Here is a 24,119-nt window from a genome sequence, read left to right on the forward strand (position 1 = left end):
TTAGGAAGGCCAAAATAGAATTTGAAGAACAGCTAACAAAGACTCAGAAAGTAATAGCAAACATTTTTAAAGTATATTAGAAGCAGAAAGCCTGCTAAACAACCAGTGGGGCCACTGGACAATTGAGATGCTAAAGGAGCACTCAAGGACGATAAGGCCATTGTGGACAAGTTAAATGAATTCTTTGCATTGGTCTTCACAGTTGAAGATGTGAGGGAGATTCCCAAACCTGAGCCATTCTTTTTAGGTGACAAATCTGAGGAAGTGTCCCAGATTGAGGTGTCATTGGAGGAGGTTTTGGAAAAAATTGATAAACTAAACAGCAATAAGTCACCAGAACCAGATGGTATTCACTCAAGAGTTCTGAAGGAACTCAAATGTGAAATTGCAGAACTACTAACTGTAGTCTGTAACCTATCATTTAAATCAGCTTCTGTTCCAAATGGCTGGAGAATAGCTAATGTGATGCCAATTTTTAAAAAGGGCTCCAGAGTAATCCCACCAATTACAGGCAAGTAAGCTTGACTTCAGTACCGGGAAAACTGGTCGAAACTATAGTAAAGAACAAAATTGTCAGACACATAGATGAACGTAATTTTCTGGGAAAGAGTCAACATGGTTTTTGTAAAGGGAAATTGTGCCTCACCAATCTACTAGAATTCTCTGAGGGGGTCAACAAGCATGTGAACAAGGGGGATCCAGTGGATATAGTGTACTTAAATGTTTAGAAAGCCTTTGACAAGGTCCCTCACCAAAGGCTCTTAAGTAATGTAAGCTGTCATGGGATAACAGGGAAGTCCTCTTATGGATTGGTAACTGGTTAAAAGATAGGAAACAATGGTCAGTTTTCAGAATGGAGAGAAGTAAATAGTGGTGTTCCCCAGGGGTCTGTACTGGGATAAGTCCTATTCAATATATTTATAAATGACCTGGAAAAAGGGGTGAACAGTGAGGTGGCAAAATTTGCAGATGATACAAAACTACTCAAAATAGTTAAATCCCAGGCAGTCTGCAAAGAACTACAAAAGGATCTCTGAGAACTGGGTGACTGGGCAAGAAAATGGCAGATGAAATTTAATGCTGATAAATGCAAAGTAATGCACATTGGAAAACATAATCCCAACTATACATATAAAACAAGGGGGTCTAAATTAGTTGTTACCACTCAAGACAGATCTTGGAGTCACTGTGGATAGTTTTCTGAAAACATCTACTCAATGTGCAGCGGCAGTCGAAAAAGCAAGCAGAATATTGGGAATCATTAAGAAAGGGATAGATAAGATAGAAAACATCATATTCCCTCTGTTTCATGGTACGCCCACATCTTGAATACTGCATGAAGATGTGGTCACCCCATTTCAAAAAATATATATTGAAATTGGAAAAGGTTCGGAAAAGGGCAACAAAAATTATTAGGGGTATGGAACTGCTTCCGTATGAGGAGAAATTAATAAGACTGGGACTTTTCATCTTGGAAAAGAGAGGACTAAGGGGGGATATGATAGAGGTCTATAAAATCATGACTGGTGTGGAGAAAGTAAATAAGGAAGTGTTTACTCCTTTTCATAACACATGAACTAAGGGTCACCAAATGAAATTAATAGGCAGCAGGCTTAAAACAAACAAAAGGAAGTATTTCTTCAAACAACATACAGTCAACCTGTGGAACTCTTTGCCAGAGGATGTTGTGAAGGCCAAGTCTATAACAGGGTTCAAAAAAAGAACTAGATAAATTCATGGAGCATAGGTCCATCAATGGCTATTAGCCAGGATGGGGTCCCTAGCCTCCGGTTGCCAGAAGCTGGGAATGAGCGACAGGGAATGGATCACTTGATGATTACCTGTTCTGTTAATTTCCTCTGGGGCACCTGGCAGTGGCCACTGTTGGAAGACTGGACACCTCCTGGAGGCCAGTTTAGTTGCCTTACACAATGCTGCATCCACATGGCCTCTCTGTCAACCCATCAACACTGAATTAAGTGCTGCACCTCTTGCAGAGCTGGAGTAATTAAGTCGATGTTACCGGTAAGTTAGGTCAGTGGAAGGGACCTGGTAGAGTAGGCGCGTATGGTATTAGGTCAACATAAGATGGCTTCCGTCGACATAAGTTTGTACTATAGACCAGTATTTAATTTAAATACGATATATTTAAATTAATTAGGCTATGTCTACACCAATGTTCCCTCTATTTTTTTCCTTCCATGTGCACAATGAATTTTGTTATGTGCACCAAATTATCGAGATAATGTGCAGATGTGCATCACAGTAAAAACAAAAAACCTAGATATAATTTTTTTTTAAAGTTGCCATAGAGATAATTACTCCAGCCAGGAAAGGTTAGGCATTTTAGAACTCACTACTCAAGGAATAAAATTTAAGTGTAGAAGAGAAATAAAAATTATGAAATGCATCGATCAGTCAAAAAAAATCAAGTAACAGCACTTTGAAAGAATAAAATTACAGACAACATATGTGCATTGCAGGAAATATCAAGAAGTAACAACAACAACAATAATATAAGTATGTGTTGGGAGATGAGAGTGTGTGTGTGTGAGAGACACAGACCGAGACATACGCTGCCCTTTTAATTAGGTCGGCACTCACCAATCTGAAGCTTGCTTGTTCAGACACGGCAGCCACCAGCAAGCTCCATCCCACTTCTGAGCCTGTCGTGTTCCCTCCCAACCCGCTGTGTGGAGATGGGGTGCATCGGCAGGGTCGGGTGGGGGGAGGGGGACACTGTAAAGGCTGATTCCCCACTCTGGCACTTCGACTGCAGAAGGTGTGGGCCAGCAAGGATTCTAAAAATTAATACTGGCCACTCCAGGCTTGTATTAAACTCCCAAGGTTACAGCTTTTCTCTGACCTTGGAGGGTAGATGCTGCAAAAACCCCTTTGAGAACCTAGGAAGGTGCACTTGGGAATTCCTTCCTGTGGGGTACCTTCAAGCCCTTTCACCCCCCCCTCTGGGGAAGAACTGAGAAAGAAAACAAAGGAAATCAGCTGTTGCCACCAGCTAATTAAACAACATATGCACAAACCTCTTAGGGACACAAAAATCCAATACTGTTCTTAAAAAAGGTAAATTTTATTAAAAACAAAAAGAAAGAAAATACATCTGGAACTTAGGCTTTTTGCTAGGTTTTAAAAAAAAAAAAACAGCTACAAGGATTAAGCATCAAGATAGCTTCTTGAAGTCCAGCTTAAAAGTTACAAGGAAAATGAAAGCACCTGGGGTTAGCACAGAGGAGTCCACAAGCCATAAAGAAATAAAAGAGATAAACCTAATCGCATCTTCCTATACATTTCCTGATTTACTTACATATCTGGGGTTTCAAATGAGTAGTTTCTAGATATGATCTGATGATTTTCTTACGTGGCTCAACGCTTTTTATAGCATAGTTCCAGCCCTGTCTCTACTCTCCAGGAGAACAACTCAGACAGACAAAGGAGGAAGTTTTTTCCCAATTTTAAAAAGTTCTAGCCTTCCCATTGGCTCTTTTGGTCAGGTGCCCCTCCCTTCCTTTTACCTATTGATTTTTTAACCCTTTACATTTAAAGCAAGTAGAGAACAGCTATTAACAGGGATTTTATTGCTAACTGGCTGGTTTGGTGTCCAGAAGAGGGAACTATCCCCTCCCCTTCATTTATCACAGACACCCTGACATAAGCTCCCCCCCCCTCCCTTCCCACACTCTGCAAAGCAAGTTTGCTAGGGGTTCCAAGGCAGAGGGCAGGAGCAGTGCGGCAGTGGAGGGAGGAGCACCTGAAGAGCAGGCACTTGATAGACTGCTGGGCAGCCACACAGCTGAAAGGGGATTTAGGTCTACACTTAAAACGCTACAGCTGCAGCTGTGCTGTTGTAGCATTTCAATGTGGACACTCACTACAGCAATAGGAGGGGTTTCATGGAAGCTAGGTTGGCAGAAGGATTCTTCGTGGGCATAGGTTGGCCTAGCTATGTCTCTCTGGGGTGTGGATTTGTCACACCCCAAGAGACTTAGCTATGCCGATGTATGCTTTCATTGCAGACCAGTCCTTAGTCTTCAGGGTGGGTCTTCTCTTACACCTGAGGTTAGATGCAATTAATGTGACTCTCTTCTGAGGGAGATGGAGGCACCCATCTGTCGTTCTGACATGGCATCCCAGGAGGTATGCTGCCTGCCAGGGCCCTGTATCCGCGACATTACGGAGGGATTGTTTAGGATCATGTGGCCCTCTGACTACTATGCCATGCTACTCATCCATGTGGGCACTAATGATACTGTGAGGTATGACTCTCAGCAGATCAGCAGTGACTCTGGGAGTAAGGGTGAAGGAGTTGGGAGCGCAGGTGGTGTTCTCTTTGATCCTTCTGGTAAAGGGTAGGGGCCCAGGCAGAGACAGATGCATCCTGGAGGTGAATGCCTGGCTGTGAGGATGGTGTCACCAGGAGGGCTTTGGCTTCCTTGACCACAGAATACTGTTCTGGGAAGAAGGACTACTAAGCAGAGATGGGGTCCACGTATTGAGGAAGGGGAAGAGCATATTTGGATACAGACTAGCTAACCTCATGAGGAGGGCTTTAAACTAGGTTCAAAGGTGGCAGGTGACCAAAGCCCACAGGTAAGTCAAAAACATGGAGGCCTGAGTGAAGGATCAGAATTTGGGGGGAGCATGTGCTGTTATAGCAGGGACAAGGGAGAGATAGGACAGAACTGGGGTGGGGGTTTGGAAATCAAATCAGTATCTTAGATGTCTGGATACTAATGCGAGAAGTATGGGGAATAAGCAGGAAGAACTTGAAATGCTAGTAAATAACCACAATTTTGACATAGTTGGCATTACAGAGACTTGGTGGGATAATATGCATGACTGGAATATTGGCATAGAAGGGTACAGCTTGCTCAGGAAGGACAGGGAGGGGAAAAAAGGGAGGTGTTGCCTTATTTATTAAAAATGGACTGAGGTTAAGATGGAAATCGGAGACAGACTTGTTGAAAGTATTTGGGTAAGGATAAAAGGGTAAAAAACAAGGATGATGTCATGGTAGGGGTCTACTATGGACCACCTAACCAGGAAGAAGAGGTGGGTGAGGCTTTTTTTAGGCAACTAACAAAATCATCCAAAGCACAGGACTTGGTGGTGATGGGGCACTTCAGCTACCCAAACACCTGTTGAAAAAATAACACAGCAGGACACAGATTATCCAACAAGTTCTTGGAATGCATTGGAGACAATTTTTTATTTCAGAAGGTGGAGAAAGCTACTGGGGGAGAGGCTGTTTTAGATTTTATTTTGACAAATAGGGAGGAACTGGTTGAGAATTTGAAAGTGGAAGGCAGATTGGGTGAAAGTGATTATGAAATGGTAGAGTTAATGATTCTAAGGAATGGTAGGAGAGAGAACAGCAAAATAAAGAGAATGGATTTCAAGAAGGCAGACTTTAGCAAACTCAGGGAGTTTGTAGGTAAGATCCCATGGGAAGCCAGTCTAAGCGGAAAAACAGTTGAAGACAGTTGGCAGTTTTTCAAAGAGTCATTGTTAAGGACACAAGAGCAAGCTATCCCACTGTGTAGGAAAGATAGGAAGTATGTCAAGAGACCACCCTGGCTTAACCAGGAGATCTTCAATGATCAAAAAAGAATCCTACAAAAAGTGGAAACTAGGTCAAATTACAAAGGATGACTATAAACAACACAAGTAAGTAGGGACAAAATTAGAAAGGCCAAGGCACAAAGCGAGATCAAACTGATTAGAAAAACAATGAGGAGTCCGGTGGCACCTTAAAGACTAACAGATTTATTTGGTTTACAGAGTAACAGCCGTGTTAGTCTGTATTCGCAAAAAGAAAAGGAGTACTTGTGTCACAAGCTTTCGTCAGTAAAAAAACCCACTTCTTCAGATGCATGGAGTGAAAATTACAGATACAGGCATAAATATACTGGGACATGAAGAGAAGAGAGATACCTTACAAGTGGAGAACCGATGCTGACAAGGCCAATTCGGTCAGGGTGCATGTGGTCCACTCCCAATAATTGATGAGGAGGTGTCAATCCCAAAAGAGGGAAAATTGCTTTTGTAGTGATCCAGCCACCCCCAGTCCCTATTCAAGCCCAAATTAATGGTGTTAAGTTTGCAAATGAATTGTAGCTCTGCAGTTTCTCTTTGAAGTCTGTTTTTGAAGTTTTTTTGTTGAGGGATGGATACTTTTAAACCTGTTATTGAATGTCCAGGGAGATTGAAGTGTTCTCCTAATGGCTTTTGTATGTTACCATTCCTGGTGTCTGATTTGTGTCCATTTATTCTTTTACGTAGAGACTGTTCGGTTTGGCCAGTGTACGTGGCAGAGGGGCATTGCTGGCACATGATAATATATATCACATTAGTAGATGTGCAGGTGAATGAGCCCCTGATGGTGTGGCTGATGTGGTTGGGTCCTCTGATGGTGTCGCTAGAGTAGATATGGGGACTGGGTAGGCAACGGGGTTTGTTACAGGGATTGGTTCCTGGGTTAGTGTTTCTGTGGTGTGTAGTTGCTAGTGAGTATTTGATTTGGGTTGCGGGGTGTCAGGGTTCCCTTCCCACTCTGAACTTTAGGGTACAGATGTGGGGACCCGCATGAAAGACCCCCTAAGCTTATTTCTACCAGCTTAGGTTAAAACTTCCCCAAGGCACAAATTCTCCCTTGTACCTTGGATTAGGTAAATGCTGCCACCACCAAGTGATTTAACAAAGAATCAGGGAAAGGACCACTTGGAGACCTATTCACCCCAAATATCCCCCCAAGCCCTACACCCCCCTTTCCTGGGGAGGCTTGAGAATAAACAAGATGAGCAGAGACCAGCCTTGGTTTTTTTAGGACACTAAAAAAAATCAGATTCTTAAAAAAAACAGAACTTTATTAGAAAGAAAAAAGGTAAAAAAAGCACTTCTGTGAAATTAGAATGGGAGATAATCGCACAGGGCAATTAGATTTAAAACACAGAGAATTTCCCTCTAGGCAAAACCTTAAAAGTTACAAAAAGAAAAACCAGGAATACACCTTCCTCTCAGCACAGAGAAAATCACAAGCCAAAACAAAAGATAATCTAATGCATTTCCTTGCTAAATATTTACTAAGGAGTTGGAGTGCTTGCTTTCTTGTTCTGTCTCTGGCAAAAGCCACACAGAACAGACAAAGCCCCCGCCCCTCCCCTCAGATTTGAAAGTATCTTGTCCCTCTATTGGTCCTTTTGGTCAGGTGCCAGCCAGGTTACTTGAGCTTCTTAACCCTTTACAGGTAAGATGTTTTTTGCCTCTGGCCAGGAGGGATTTTATAGTACTGTGTACAGACAGGTAGTTACCCTTCTCTTTATTTTTATGACAGGGGCTGTCTGTAAGTAAGGACTGGACTGGCTCCCAAGGTCTGTGAGAGTGAGGGATCGTTTTCCAGGATAGGTTGTAGATCGTTGATGATGTGCTGGAGAGGTTTTAGCTGGGGGCTGTATGTGATGGTCAGTGTTGTTCTGTTATTTTCCGTGTTGGGCCTGTCCTGTAGTAGACGACTTCTGGGTACCCATCTTGCTCTGTCAATCTGTTTTCTCACTTTCCCAGGTGGGTATTGTAGTTTTAAGAATGCTTGATAAAGATCTTGTAGGTGTTTGTCTCTGTCTGAGGGATTGGAACAAATGTGATTGTATCTTAGGGCCTGGCTGTAGACAATTGATCATGTGATGTGTCCTGGATGGAAGCTGGAGGCATGTAGGTAAGTATAGCGGTCAGTAGATTTCCAATATAGGGTGGTGTTTATGGGACCATCACTTATTTGCACTGTAATGTCCAGGAAGTGGATCTCTTTTGTGGACTGGTCCAGGCTGAGGTTGATGGTGGAGTGGAAACTGTTGAAATCCAGGTGGAATTCTTCAAGGGCCTCCTTCCCTTGGGTTCATATGATGAAGATGTCATCAATGTAGTGCAAGTAGAGGAGGGGCGCTAGGGGACGAGAGCTGAGGAAGCGTTATTCTAAGTCAGCCATAAAAATGTTGGCATACTGTGGGGCCATGTGGGTACCCATAGCAGTGTTGCTGACTTGAAGGTATAAGTTGTCCCCAAATCTGAAATGATTGTGGATGAGGACAAAGTCACAAAGCTCAGCCACCAGGTGTGCCGTGGCCTCATCAGAATTCTGCGTGGACTCCTCCTGACAATCAAAATAACAGACTGGACTTCTACATAGAGTGCTTCTGCAGACATGCACAGGCTGAAATTGTGAACAAACAGCATCACTTGCCCCATAACCTCAGCCGTACAGAATGCAATGCCATCCACAGCCTCAGAAACAACTCTGACGTTATAATCAAAGGGATTGACAAAGGAGGTGCTGAAGTCATCATGAACAGGTCAGATTAAGAACAGGAGGCTGCCAGGCAACTCTCCAACACCACATTCCACAGACCACTATCCTCCTATCCCACTGAGGAGTACCAAAAGAAACCACACCAGCTGCTCGAGAAACTTCCTGCTATAGCACAGTAACAAATCTACACAGACACACCCCTAGAGCCCCGACCAGGGGTACTGTATCTGCTACCCAAGATCCATAAACCTGGAAATACTGGATGCCCTATCATCTCAGGCATTGGCACTCTTACAGTGGGATTATCTAGCTATTTGGACTCTCTCCTCAGACCCTACGCTACCAGCACTCCTAGCTATCTTCGAGATACCACCGACTTCCTGAGGAAACTACAATGCATTGGTGATCTTCCTGAAAACACCATCCTGGTCACCATGGATGGAGAAACTCTTTACACCAATATTCCACATGAGGATGGACTACAAACTGTCAGGAACAGTATCCCTGATGAGGCTATGGCACACCTTGTGGCTGAACTTTGTGACTTTGTCCTCACCCATAACCATTTCAGATTTGGGGGCAACTTATACCTTTAAGTCAGTGGCACTGCTATGGGTACCCACATGACCCCACAGTATGCCAAAATTTTTATTGCTGATTTAGAACAACACTTCCAAGAACAGGGTAGGCCCATTACTCAATGAGGAGGGGAAAAACAATAACAGAAAATATGGAAATGGCAGAGGTGCTTAATGATTTCTTTGTTTCAGTTTTCACCAAGAAGGTTGGTGGTGATTGGACGTCTAACAAAGTGAATACTAGTGAAAATGAGGTAGGATCAGAGGCTAAAATAGGGAAAGAACAAGTTAAAAATTACTTAGACAAATTAGATGTCTTCAAGTCACCAGGGCCTGATAAAATGCATCCTAGAATACTCAAGGTGCTGACTGAGGAGATATCTGAGCCATTAGTGATTATCTTTGAAAAATCGTGGAAGATGGGAGAGATTCCAGAAGACTGGAAAAGGGCAAATATAGTGCCAATCTAGAAAAAGGGAAATAAGGATAACCCGGGGAATTACAGACCAGTCATCTTAACTTCTGTACTCGGAAAGATAATGGAGCAAATAATTAAGCAATCAATTTGCAAACATCTAGAAGATAATAAAGTGATAAGTAACAGTCAGCAGGGATTTGTCAAGAACAAATCGTGTCAAACCAACCTGATAGCTTTCTTTGACAGGGTAACAAGCCTTGTGGATAGGGCGGAAGCAGTAGAATCATAGAATATCAGGGTGGGAAGGGACCTCAGGAGGTCATATAGTCCAACCCGCTGCTCAAAGCAGGACCAATCCCCAATTTTTGCCTCAGATCCCTAAATGGACCCCTCAAGGATTGAACTCACAACTCTGGGTTTAGCAGGCCAATGCTCAAACCACTGAGCTATCTTTTTGAACATCTTGTCAATCTCCTCCTACGGGCACTGAGCTGTGTGTATATTGGGAGTGTGGACTGATATTGAGAAAATAATAGCTGAGATAATTCAGGGAGACAATAACTTACTGGTAGAAATGAGCCTCTTTGGCTAGGGAGCCTCTTTTAAGGCTTCCCCTGGCCTGGAAGACTGCAGCTGGAACAACATGAGCCTTTTTGTCTAGGGTGCCTCCATTTTCTGCACATTTAACAGTACACAATTTGCAAGCACACATTTCTGACTCAAAAAAGTGGGAGCTTCTGTGGTACTTAAAAAGATTTGTCATAAAACAGTGCTCAGTCCACTGAAAGTCTTCTGTTAATTTCTGTGGGTTTTAGAGAAATCATCATTATTATTAATATTGCTATGCTATGTTTGCAAAATATAACTTTTAGTAGGATAATAGTTGACATGTATTTAATAGAATTGGTTGCTTTGAATAAGACTTGCTTGCTGTCTTCAAACAAAATATATTTTTTCTTTTTAACTAGTATATGTTTTTATATACTTTGTATAGGCTTCAAGAAGAGCTAACAACACTGAAAACAAGCTGGGATTCTCATCTAGCTCAGATCTCCAAAGAGACTGTTTCTAAAGACCTTCAAATTCAGTCATTGCATGAGGAGGAGGAGAAGCTGAGGGCAGAATTGGCCAGATTCCAGCAGGATATAGAAAGGTAAAGGATTCTAAGAGATTGCTAAACCTTTGACCCCTTAATGATTTTGTGTAGGGATAAATATTTAGAGTGGGTATTTTAAAAGCTCTCAGGATATGTCTACACTTTAGCTGGGAGCGAGCCTTCCAGCCCAGGTGGACAGACTTGCACTGGGGAGCTCAAGCTAGCACCCTAAAAATAGCACTGTGAATGCTGTAGCTTCAGCAAAGACATGAGCTGGCCACCCCAGCTCAGACCCAGGGGGTCAGATGGGCTTGAGACCCTGAGCTGCAGCCCAAGATGCAGCATCCACACTGCTATTTTTAGCACGCTAGCTCAAGCCCCCACTAGTGCAATTCTGTCTATCTGGACTGGGAGGCTTGCTCCCACTTGCAGTGTAGACATACCCCAAGTGATTGGACCTACCCTTGGTGCCATTTAAATCAATGGGAGTTTTGGCATTGATTTCAGTGGGAGCAGCATTTAGTCAATGCTGAGTGCTCTGGAAAATCCCACCCTTAAATTTGATTCTTTTACTTTCCCCTATCAACCATGTGTCCTGGTTCACCCGAGTGTCAATTATATTCCATTCTCAATGTGTCTCATTCTCCTTTTCTGTTATATTACAAATGGAGGAAAAATCACAGTTGATTAGTACTTCAATCATCCTGGAATTTCTCTGTTGTTCTCTCCATTTTTGTTTAACCAGAGTCCTATTCCGTTTCCCACAACCTAGTTTGTTTCCATGGTTGTAATTTCTTCTCATTTTATTTACCCATTCAGCTAACAAATTTTTGCCATTTTTAATTCATTTCTACAAGTTGATTTACTATTCATGAATACTATACTCCTACCTTGTTATCTACAGTCCCTTTTCCCATTTCTTGTATAATACCAGTATTCATTTCAGCTGTATATATAACTATCTTCTTTAACAGGTTTCAGAGTTAACTATCTTCATGACACATTAGTCTTTCCTCTGTGCCTCCTTTGTGATACATTATCCTTTAGGATCTTCCATCCTTCATTTACTTCTTTCCCCATTAATACTTCTGTTCATGGGACCTCCAATAGTTCCCTTCATTTCTCCAGTTGTTCTTTATGGAATTGGTATAACTTTGACTAACTACTTTGTAATTTTCTTTCTCAGATTTGTAAATTTACCAATTGATTGGTATTTACTCCAAGAGTTCTCCTTTACTATCAATACCTTAATTAGCTCCCCTCCAAGTCCATATAAAATCCAAAATTGCCTCTCCTCAGATTGTCTTCCACACTCTTTGAAACAATAAGTTGCCCTCTACAGAGTTCAAAATGTTAGTTAATTACCCATTGTATGTTTCAGTAATTAAAATCTCCCTTCAGCACCAGAGCCTGAGACATAGGACATACTATGTTGTTTCCCCAGTTTGATGGTCTCTTAGTAACCAAACTAGAAATTCAGGGAACGGGAAAAAAACATTCACATTGGTCCTCTGTCATAGGTATAAGCAGCAACTGTCTCTGGCAGCAGAACGAGAGCAGATTCTGGAACGGGCTAAAGTGCAAGCAGAACTGGACTGGCAGCGGCGCTGTGAAAATGCTGAAAGAAATCAATATCACAAATCAGAGGATCTAATACAGAGCCTGTCAACAGCAAGGGACCAGGTCATTATTACATCAAATTGGCTTTCGTCTGTACTGAGTGGTTTCATCAGCACAGGGGGCTGGACTTGATGACTCTCAAAGTCCCTTCCAGCCTTACATTTCTGTGATTCTACAGACTACTCAGTTGGATTTAAAATAATAAAAAAGATACCCTGTCCAAGGCTGTAGGTACCTTAACATCATTAATAAAACAATAAATAAAATCCCAGCAGCATTAAAGTAATCATTTCAACAGGAATTCAGACAGCCAGACACCTACAAATACTCTTTTCTACTCCTTCATCATTATGGGAAGCTTACTTTCAGAACTCTCCCCTGATCCTATCGAACAGATTTATTTTGCAGTGTTTCCAGGAAGTCACCCAAATTCGGGATATTTTGGATCAATTGGGGGGAGCAAGTGCTAGGTCTCGGAGCCCTCATGGAGAACACTCTGCCAGCCACCCTTTCCTCTTTTCTAATGAAAGGGGTTCAGGTTGAACACCCCAGCTGTGTCAGTATGGCATGGAAAGAGAGGCGATTCCTCATGAACATAAACTCCACCTGGAAACCAATGGGGAGCCAGTGTAGATCTCAGAGCACTGCTGTCATATTCTTCCAGCAATATGCCCTGCTCATAAAGCAAGCCATTGGATTTTGCACCAGCTTCAGTCTCTGAATGGTTTTAAAGTGCAGTCCCATGTAGAGTAGACTACATTGCAGACACCCTTCTTGTTCAGAGATTTTACAGAATGTACTGGTGATGGTTATCAATGGCCAGTTGCCAAGTAACCACATGGGTATAATGAAATGACCTGTTTACTATTTTAAAATGTAAACAGTAATCCTGGTGTTTTATTACACCATTCTGTATCCCAAGTGTTTTATAGACATTAATGAATATCTGTGAGGCAAATCATTATTATTGTCACTATTTCACGGGTTAGGAAGTTGAGGCACCGGGAAGTTAAGTGACTTTTTCAGGGTCACACAGGAGGTCTGTGGCAGACCCAGAAATAGCAAACATTTCAAAACACGTTTCTTGATTTCCTGTCATGTGATTGAACCAGAAGACCATTGTTCGTCCCTTCTAATAGCTCTATACAGTCTGCACTTAAGACACAGTAATTTTGTGTTTTGTAGGTTATAGCTCAGCTACAAGAGAAGGAACAGAAGCTGTGTGAAATGGAAACAGTCCTGTCTGCTTTGACCTTTGAAAGAGACCAAGCAGTGCACGCACTTCAGAAACATGGTATATTGCCTGAAGGAGAGAAACAGGTTAGACAACACTTACTGCCTTGTCTTGGGTTGAATTCATTCTGATACAACCAGCTATGTGGGGCTTGTCTTCACTAAATTTTTATACCTCAAGTTAATTGATTACATGTTAATTTGCGGTACAAACATTTGTAGCCTGGAACAAATGTATAGGGGGTGTCTACACTAGCCTTTACAAATGTGTTAAGTATGTGTACCCATGGTCAAAACAATGTATATCATAGAAGATATTTCATTTAACAGATGTAATGTATGCACTGGAAAGGACTGTTACAGACTCCAAAAATTCCATTTGGGATATTATCCTTTAAAGGAAAATGCAGTGATTAATGCTAACATCTTAGGTAACTAAGGACTAGATTATAATTGGCCTTATTCAGTCATGGAATGGACCCTCTTTTACTCTCCTGTTTGGTCCTGCTCAGATTGTGATTCTGGCCATAGGAAGGACAGAAGAGGCTACTCTTTCACTACTTTGAACAAGTGGACAGGGATGTGGAGGAGACCTGACTGCCCCAACCACTCACTGGCCAAAGTATTATGCCAGGTGTACGGGGGAGGTAAACTACCCCAAGAAAAGGGGCGAAGTAACTTTCTTCTTTCTCAGAGCAAAGGAGGAACAGAGAACGAATTGTGATTCTCTGTTCTGCTCCGGGGTTGGCACAGTGCGGATTTTAAGTTTATGTTAGTCTTAAATGAATATTTTAAAAATATATGAAATTGCAAAATCTTTTTAGAATGCCTGCTGCTTTTTGAATATCTCAGGGTATGTCTTCACTATCCGCCGGATTGGCGGGCAGCGATCAATCCAGCAGGGATTGATTTATCGTGTCTAGTCTAGATGCAATAAATTGATCCTCGCACGCTCTCCCATCGACTCTTGTACTCCAGCGCCGTGAGAGGCGCAAGTGGAGTCGACGGGGCAGTGGCAGCAGTCAACTCACCACGGTGGAGACACCATGGTAAGTCGATCTAAGTACGTCGACTTCAGCTACGTTATTCATGTAGCTGAAGTTGCGTAACTTAGATCAATCCTCCCCACCAGTGTAGACCAGGGCTAAATTACTGTCTTCCATTAAGAGCTGCCATTTTACTAAATCATCTCAGCAGGAAGTCCAATTTGCAAACATAGGGTTCAGTTGCAAATGTACTTTAGCACAATGGGACTTAGGGCAATAGTCATCATCCCATCCCGAGTCTGGGGGGTGGAGCCGCCCAAAGAGGAGAAAAATACCTGCCAACATACTTGGTGCACGGGGTTGCAGTGCCACTCAAATTTGGCCCAGATGCCCCCAATGCCACTCAAATTTGGGGTGTCCCAGTAAGTAATCTGGATCCCCTTTTCTGGTTGCACTCATGGCTTAAACATTGGTAGGGCTGGGCCTGCTTTCCAGAATATTGGTGTGTCCTTGTCCCCCATGAGCCCATATAGCCCAGCGCCTATGCACGGAAGAATGATTCTCTACTGAGTTTTCCCTGAATCATAGAAGTATTGGACTGGAAGGGACCTCAAAAGGTCATAGTCCCATGTACTCAAGGCAGGACTATGTAATAACTAGATCATTCCTGACAGGTGTTTGTCTAATCTGTTTTTAAAAACCTCCAATGATGGAGATTCCACAACTTCCCTAGGCAATTTGTTACTGTACTTAACTACCGTTACAGGAAGCCTTTCCTAATGTTCAACCTACACCTCCCTTGCTGCAATTTAAGCCTATTGCTTCTTGTCCTATCCTCAGAGGCTAAGGAGAACAATTTTTCATCCTCTTCCTTCTAAGAACCTTTTATGTACTTCATGCCCCCCCTCAATCTTCTCTTCTCCAGACTAAACAAACCAATTTTTTTCAATATTTCCTCATAGGTCCTATTTTCTAGACATTTAATTATTTTTGTTGCTCTTCTCTGGACTTTCTCCAATTTGTCCAGACCTTTCGTGATAGGTAGCACTCAGAACTGGACATAATACTTCAGTTGAGGCCTAATCAGCACGGAGTAGAATGGAAGAATTACTTCTTGTGTCTTGAGTACAACACTCCTGCAGAATGTTTGCTTTTTTTTGCAACAGTGTGCTCCACTATGACCCCCAGATCCCTTTCCACAGTACTCCTTCCTAGCCAGTCATTTCCCATGTATGTGTACAACTGATTGATTGTTCCTTTCTAGGTGGAGTACTTTGCATTTGTCCTTATTGAATTTCATCCTATTTATATCAGATCATTTCTCCAGATTTGTCCAGATTATTTTGAATTTTAATCCTATCCTCCAAAGCACTTGCAACCCCTCCCAGCGTGGTATCATCTGCAAACTTTATAAGTATACTGTCTATCCTTGAGTGGCACTGCGACCCCATGCACCAGGTATGATGGAGGTATGGCAGGTATTTTCTCCTACTATGGGGCTTTGCCCCCGGACTTCCATTATAGAGGGCTCTGCCGCTTGTACCTCTGACCTCTGGGCCACACCAAAAATTTTACAAGGAATCATTCCTTTTGAGGATCTTAGGACGAATGTACTATATTTTCCTCAATTTATTTCTGCAGTTAGTTAGAAAAACAGATTATAAGTGAAAGTTAGTTTGTGTTTTCATTAGGTAATAATATGGTTTTAAAATTTGTTGTGGACATAGATGAAGTGGTTGCCTCCTCCCCAGTCCCTTTCTCATATCCTGTGCTTTTAATCTTATATTAATATGGCATTGTGGCTGTCCTTGGAGGACTGTATATTTCCTGTCCCTTGTTGAAGTAAAGTGGCCTTTTAGTATTTGCAAAATCATTCTTGCTGCCTTCTGTCCTTGAAGATTGTAGTCCACAGATACTTGACTCTGGCCCAGCTCATATATGACCAGAAATAGAAAGCAGGCACATAAATTGTATTTGGACAGAGATTTGGCTTCTTGTTTGAATATTTCAGTGGAAGGAATTATAATGTTCAGGGAATAATTTTTGCCTTTGAATGGCATGTGCTAAAGACCCAAAAGAAATTAAATTCTGTTGGAAATATTAAAAAATTACTATTTTATAAGTTTCATTGTGATGAGGTAGACAGAAAGATCATCCCACTGCTGGAGGTAACAGTCAAAGGACAGGCTTGTCATGTGTATTTACATAATTATGCCACCTATGACTGTATAAAAGTTTGGAAGACTGTCGAGAATCCCAGATTGAGAGAACAGAAGGAAAATGTGAAAATATTCCAGAGGAAAACATTTTTGTGGTTGCTGTACTCTAAATGGGGAAGCAGGCAATAAGGAGTCTTTCAGCAGTGCTTAATTATGCTGTAAATATTAAAATGGAATAAACTGGACACGAAAAACCATCATGTGGTGAAGAAATCTGCAGGTAGGATTTAGAACATTGGGAAGAGACTGGTCTATTAGAATATTGAAGAAGGATGGAGAACCATATCCCCAGCATATTTTTTCATAATGTAGCTGTATATCTAATACGAATAAGCAAGATAATACATATTTCCAAGATACATTCAGTTTGTGCATTAATTTTGGACTTTCATTTTTTTTCTACTTTCACATTTTATATTGTGTTAAGGACTGCAGTGCAGTAGAATAGGATATCCCAAGCATAGTTGAATCCCTAAACACTACTTTCTGGCTATATGTGTAACTTTCAACACCTCCACCATCTGTAATACTGATCCCTGCTTTAGGTTTAAATCCTTCTAAAGAACTTGCAAATCACTGAGAAATGTGAAAAATTCCTTGGGGCTGGACAGGAGATTTCTGACTTTGCTAATATCTGTTGCTTCACCCCATTGAGATTTTGGCAGAACTGTATTCATAATAGGCCTTTCTGAAGGATGAAAGTGAAGAATGTATTGTGGTTCTAGGGGCAGATCCTCAGCTGGTGTAAATTGTCATAGCTCCATTGAAGTCAGTAGATCTATGGCAGTTTTCAGCTGCTGAGAATCTATCCCTTTAGGTTACACAAACAACCTTAACTCTGGCCCCACATCAATACTCATCGTTGCCTGTCCAACAACAACTTGTTTACACCCAACATACCACAGTGTCATAACATGTCTAATATGGACCACAAACCTTCTGCTGCAGACCACCTCCCATTCATCACATATGAGCCACAAACCCAGATGCGAGCACTCCCCAACTTCAATACTTAAATTTTACATTCTCATAACATTTCATATAAATATCATATAATAGCATAATTAAACCAAGCATTTTGTTACATTTATTAATCTTATGCTTTCTCAAAAATTCTCCTCTGGCAGAAATTTCTCTACACAAGAAATTTCAGGTGGAAGGAATTTGTTTTGAGGAAGTAGTAGGGTGAGGGGACAAAACTGGGCTGACTATGGAAAGCTAGTTACTGTGTAACCTTTCTTATAGAGTCACTTCAGCAACTTTATAAGAAAGTGCAAACTGCATAGCCATATATATCTGAAACTCACCTGACTTTCTATTCATACTGGCTGCTTTTATTTTTCCCTCATTTTAAGTTGACTGCAATAATTATTACTGAGCTATTTTCAGTGTTACATTTCTGTTTACATTTGTAATTTTTCCCTTTCTGCCTCTGAGAGACACTATACCCATCTGTGCAAAACGTTCTCTCTTGTCTCTGCTTTTGATGAAGGACCCTATTTAAATAGAAACTCCATTGAATAGAGAGGGAAAGAGGGTATTCCTGTCAGTTAAACTGATCTACGTTTTCTTTCAGTCATTTTAATAAATCTGACCACAGTTCTAACTGTTGTACTTTTCTCTCAGGTAACTCCCAGAGTTACCTGATTATTTTCCTCTTTCAGCTGTTCTCTTCCCATATGATCTTAATACTGTACTTTTTAACCTTGAGCAGATTATTATTTGCTGTGTTTGGAAGACACAAGACCCTGGTTTGTCTCCATCATTGATAACAACATGATGTCACTGTTTTATTTTTCAGACGTTTCTAGGTGATAATAAAGGAGTTCTTGGAAAAGATTTTCCTGCCAGAGAGATCCAAAGGCTAAAGGAACAGAACACCAGCCTGCGGGCTGCTATTGCAGAAATGAGGAAAGAAATGGAGACTCTCAGTGATCAGACACCATCCTCGTTCCCCAGGAAAGAAAAGATACAATACAGACAGCAAACTGCCACTGATGCTAAGGCTTCTACAGTCATATTTACTCCTGGTAATATAGAGAACTGGGTTGAAAGTGCTACTGTGCAGCAGATGTGTATGGCATTTCACATTTTCCTCTTAAGTCACAGCTCTTGCCTTAGAATACCATTTTCATCTTATTTAACAGAAATACTAGTTATAAACAAGAAAAAATATTTTAGAATGTATCCCTTTAATTAATATTATCTGTCTATATTTTGAAACATTTTAGTATCACAGTTTACATTTTTCTTTTCCTTTTCACCTTACCTGTGAGAGGTGTATTTTAAATACTCATCACGCAGCAGGAAACCCAGAGAAGAATACATGGGTTATGAATGAACCAATACGTTACAGGGGGAACTGGTAGCAACCATTATAGTTAAGATTGGCCAGTTATTTCTGTTCGCAACCCCCAGCTCATTACTTGCTGAAAATTTAACCATTCGAGATACAGTTTTGCAGGCATAGTCCCTACCAAAAATTTTCTAAAATAAAGTTGGGCCAAAATTGTTCACTTTTTTGAGTATAAGGAGAATGAAAACTACAATTTCCCCTTCATAAAGAAATTCTTGTGACCCTTTTTGAACTTTGGGAAGGAAAGATGACTGTAATTTGATAGGGAAATAACCATCCCAAAAGAGAAGCATTTGAATGTTTTGGTGAAAATTTGACCATTTTTGAGCCTTTTAATGGCCCTTTTGCACATGCATGGTACAATTGGTATGGATTTTTTAAACACTTTTTTTTTGCCAATAATCTAAACATGTGCAGCTGAACTGCATATTGGCTCACTGCACATGCCTCACTTAGCTAAACATTCAACTTCTGAGTCCTCTGAATTACTCCAAAGCCAGCCTAGACCATTTTCTGGATCTGAGAAAACCAGACAGACCCAGCAAAGTAGATCCTCCTGCACCTGCTGCATTCCCCTCCAAAATGGCTGTTTATTCTGTCCTAACTTCGAGATTTCATTGTGAATAGTTATGAATAGTTAAGAATAGTTAACACAGTTATTTTAAACCTTGCAGTGCTAATTATTATGTGCAGAGGTGTTCATTAGACGTAAACTCTTACTTTACCTATTAATTTATACTCTGTTAGTGAAACAATTCGATTAATCAGTTCAATCAAAGATTTCTATCCATTAATTCTAAAGGACACTTCTCTCTTCAAGCTTCTATGCTCGTTCTGACATGTGCATATAGTTCTTCCCTGCTAATAGCTGAAGACAATACCATTGGGCCTTTTTGTTGATGCCATCCTCCTATATATAAAAAGTTTGCAGCTGCCAGAGCTCAGTTCTTTCTGTTTCCAGCAGTTGGAGGATATGGTACTCTTGTCAGCTGATTCAAGGTGGTACTGAGGGGTACTGAAGGAATTAGCTGAAGAAATCTTGGTGCCACTGGCAATAATATTTACGAACTTATGGATGACAGAGAGGTCCCAGAAGACTGGAGAAGGGCTAACATGGTGCCCATTTACAAAGAGGGGGAAAAGGAGAAGCCAGGGAACTACAGACCAGTCAGCCTGACTCTGATACCTGGGAAGCTATTAGAGCAATGTATAAAACATTCAATTTGCGAATACCTGGAGGATGAAGAGGTGATCACTAGCAGCCAGCATGGATTTATCAAGAACAAATCATGCCAAATCAGCTTGATTTCCTTCTTTGACAGGGCAACTGATTTGGTGGATGGGGGAATGTGGTGGACATAATATACCTGGACTTCAGCAAGGCTTTTGAGACAGTCCCATGTGCCATTCTGATAAGTAAGCTGAAGAAATGCAGGTTTGACAGAACTACCACTAAGTGGATACATAATTGGTTAAACAACTGCAAACAAAGAGTAACTATTAATGAAATGATGTTGGATTGGAAGGATATCTCAAGTAGGATTCCACAGGAATCTGTTCTGAGTCCAGTGTTGTTTAACATTTTTATTATTGAGCTGGATGTAGATATAGAGAGCACAGTGATCAAGTTTGCAGATGACACAAACCTGTGGGGGCCGCCAACACTTTGGAGGATAGAGCTAAAATTTAGAGGGATCTTGATAAATTGGAGAACTGGTCTATGGACAACAAAGTGAAATTCAACAAAGACAAATGTAAGGTGCTACGCCTCGGGAAGAAAAATCAAATGCACAAATAAAGAATGGGGAGAAACTGGCATGGCAGCAGCACTGCTAAGAAGGATCTGGGAGCTGTCGTGGATCACCACCTCAACATGAGTCAGCAATGCGATGCTGTTGCAAAAAAGCAAATACAATTTTAGGTTGCATTAACAGAGGCATAGCATGAAAGTCATGGGAGGTGATAGTACTGCTCTACTCGGCGCTGGTTAGGCCTCAGCTGGAGGACTGTGTCCAGTTTTGGTCACCAGTGTATAGAAAGGATGGAGAGAAACTGGAAAGGATCCAGAGGTGAGCAACAAAGATGATCAAAGGGATGGAATGTAACCCATATGAGCAAAGTCTGAAGGAAATGTCTCTCTTTAGTTTGAAAAAGAGGAGCTTAAGGAGGATATGTTTGCAGTCTTCAAATACTTGAAAGGCTGCAATAAAAAAGATGGCGAAACATTCTCCTTTTTCCACAAAAGGCATTGGATTCAAACTACAGCATAGCAGATTTAGATTAAATCTCAGGAAAAATTTCCTAACTGGTAAGAACAGTAGGACAATGGAACAGACTGCCTAGGGAGGCTATGGAAGCTCCTTCACTGGAGGTTTTCAAAAGGAGGCTGGATAGCCATCTGCCTTGGATGGTTTAGACACAACAAATCCTGCACTTTGGCAGGGGTTAGACTAAGATGACCCTTGCGATCCCTTCTAACTCTAGAATTGTATGATTGGATAAAAGCAAATTCTCTAGCAAGTGGTCTGCCAAACTCACTATGATTTAATTGCTTGTTTAAGTTAAAATACCTTTTCCAAGATCTTTTTTTATGTTTATAGATTATGTTCAATCCTTGGAAGAGGAAATAAGAAAGTTAAAGCACAAATGCTGGATAATGGAAGAGCAACTAGAAAAGGCATCTAAGTTTCCCAGAAAATCATCTGCTCCTTCTCATGACCCATCCAGCACTCAGCACCACTCAGCTCCACCCATCACTCAGCTCCACACCCACAATTTCAATGAAACTTATGGTAAGAGAAACATGTTTCAGCATTAATTTCCACTAGGATCCAGCTGATGCCTCCGTGCCATGTGGCCTTGGAGGAGAACTGCAAAGGAGAACCAGCCTGAGACTCCTGCTGGTAGGAGCAGAAACAGCCAAAGCATACTTTGGGCCCTCTTGACATTCCAGTTAAAACTGTTCTCAGACTTTTTCTCTGCCCTGTGCTGATTGGCTGTTTGCTCCAACCTACTGCTCCTCTATACCCTCCCTCACATCCTCCTCACTTCTGCTTCACTCCACACCTGCCCTTCCTGCCCCCTGATGTAGTCATATCATATAATTTTATTTTCCTGGAATTTAGCAGTGTTTATTTAAAAATTAATAAACAGGCAAAGAGGAGTGTAAAAAATTAACTTCACAGTTTTCTAGGTGAATATCCGGGTTAATATTGGGGAACAGGAAGAGAGAAAAAGTCAACAAATAGAGAAAAGTAAGAGTATATTGTTTATGAAATCATTATCTCCATTCCCCATTGGACAAATAAAACTTATTTTTAAAACAAAAATAGTTTACTTTTGGTGACTTTCACAGTTGCACTGAGGCCTCTTATATTAAGTATGAATTCCAAAAGTCCTAGGGAGTCCTAGGGAGTGTAGGAAAAGTGTCTTTTCCAAGGCTTGTTTTCCTGAAGTCTCGGACATGTCCCTGGGCCCAGCTACTCACACAGACTATCGCTGAGGTCTGTGGGTGGTGGGTAAGGGGTGCCCGGTGAGAAGAGGGAAGGTCCCCAATACTCATGGATCCCAAAATCATTATCTTTCCTGTTACAGAGGTGGCACAGGGGCAGGATCCCAGTCACTGACTTGCAAACAGCAGGGGGGCTGCCATTATCCTCCTCCCCACATTGTGTGCTCTCGAGCTCTGCTCCTCAGAGACACAGGGAGATTAGAACAATCTGTTCCTGGCCCAGGGGCAGGCAGGAGCTCTGCCTGGTAGGTGCAGTGGATGGGGTTTTGTGCTCTGGGGCTCCTCTCCAGATCATGACATGTCCCCAGACCGAGCTGCTCACAGGGGCTATCATAAAGGGGAAATGGGTGGGGGTGGCAGGGAGAGGGGTGTCTGGGAGGGATAGAAAAGGAGTACTTGTGGCACCTTAGAGACTAACCAATTTATTTGAGCATGAGCTTTCGTGAGCTACAGCTCACTTCATCAGATGTTTACCGTGGAAACTGCAGCAGACTTTGCTTTCTGCTATGGAGTCTGCAAACAGGCATGGGGAGTTTGAGCAGGTACAAAATCCAGGTAGAAAATGGAAAAATCTGAATACTGGATTTTTCAAAACCTGCAGTTTTTTGGAGGGTAAAACCTGAAAACAAAGGGCACTACTTATAATGATGACACTCTCTCCATTCCAGTAGTATCTCAGGAGGATATTAAAGTCTGCTGCAGTTTCCACGGTAAACATCTGATGAAGTGAGCTGTAGCTCACGAAAGCTCATGCTCAAATAAATTGGTTAGTCTCTAAGGTGCCACAAGTACTCCTTTTCTTTTTGCGAATACAGACTAACACGGCTGTTCCTCTGAAACCTGGGAGGGAGAGGGGTACCTGATTTGGTGGCAGGGGGAGGAGGTGTCAGATGGGGGAAGGGGAGCCCAGCATTCATGGGGGGAAGTTGAAGAGAGAGATACCTGGTGGGTGGGGGTGGTGGATAGGGGAAGTGGACTGGTGGAGAGAGATGGGCTTCCTGGTACCCACAGAGGGAGGGGGAATAGGGGTCTGGAAGTGGGGAGGGAGATAGGGATGCGGGGAGCAGAGAGGAGTCTTTGCCCTGGGCCGTGCTGAAGGGCTGGGGTCAGGAGAGGGCCAGTACTCACCAGGTGCAGCCTTCCACTCCTTTTGGCCTATCACTGCAGCAGTCAGTGGTCTTAGCAGGCTCCCTGCCCATCTTATGCAGCTACACCGGTCACCAACTGGCAGTTACCCTCCCCTGTGCAGGTGCACTGTGCTTTCTGCTATGGAGTCTGCAAACAGGCATGGGGAGTTTGAGCAGGTACAAAATCCAGGTAGAAAATGGAAAAATCTGAATACTGGATTTTTCAAAACCTGCAGTTTTTTGGAGGGTAAAACCTGAAAACAAAGGGCACTACTTATAATGATGACACTCTCTCCATTCCAGTAGTATCTCAGGAGGATATTAAACAACTGCTACTAAAGTAGACATTTTTAAATTAGCAGGTCCAGATAACATGCATCCAGCTGATTATCCACTGAATCTTTTTCAGAGACACTGCTTCCCAGGATATATTTGGCCATATTTATAGGGTGGTCTACATTCTTTGTTCCGAGATGTATACATTTACATTTGGCCATATACAAACACGTATTGTTTGCCTCTGCCAAGTTTACCAAGCGATCCAGATCGCTCTCTATCAGTGACCTATTCTCTTTATTATTTTCCACTCCCTCAATCTTTGTGTCATCTGCAAACTTTATCAGTGATGATTTTGTTTTCTTCCAGATCACTGATGAAA

The 24,119-nt window shown here is 41.9% G+C and overlaps 1 protein-coding gene across 1 annotated transcript in view; it reads left to right on the forward strand.

Annotated features, from left to right (window-relative positions):
- Positions 1-24,119, forward strand: part of CCDC57 (coiled-coil domain containing 57) — a 130,223-nt gene that overhangs the window by 41,951 nt on the left and 64,153 nt on the right. Inside the window, exons 8-12 of the mRNA XM_073310540.1 lie at positions 10,308-10,466; positions 11,930-12,092; positions 13,215-13,349; positions 18,269-18,497; positions 21,424-21,615. Coding sequence (XP_073166641.1) covers positions 10,308-10,466; positions 11,930-12,092; positions 13,215-13,349; positions 18,269-18,497; positions 21,424-21,615 — 878 coding nt within the window. The remainder of the gene's footprint in view (positions 1-10,307; positions 10,467-11,929; positions 12,093-13,214; positions 13,350-18,268; positions 18,498-21,423; positions 21,616-24,119) is intronic.

The sequence above is a fragment of the Lepidochelys kempii genome, chromosome 14, assembly GCF_965140285.1.
Source record: "Lepidochelys kempii isolate rLepKem1 chromosome 14, rLepKem1.hap1, whole genome shotgun sequence".
In the NCBI taxonomy this organism is placed as follows: domain Eukaryota; kingdom Metazoa; phylum Chordata; order Testudines; family Cheloniidae; genus Lepidochelys; species Lepidochelys kempii.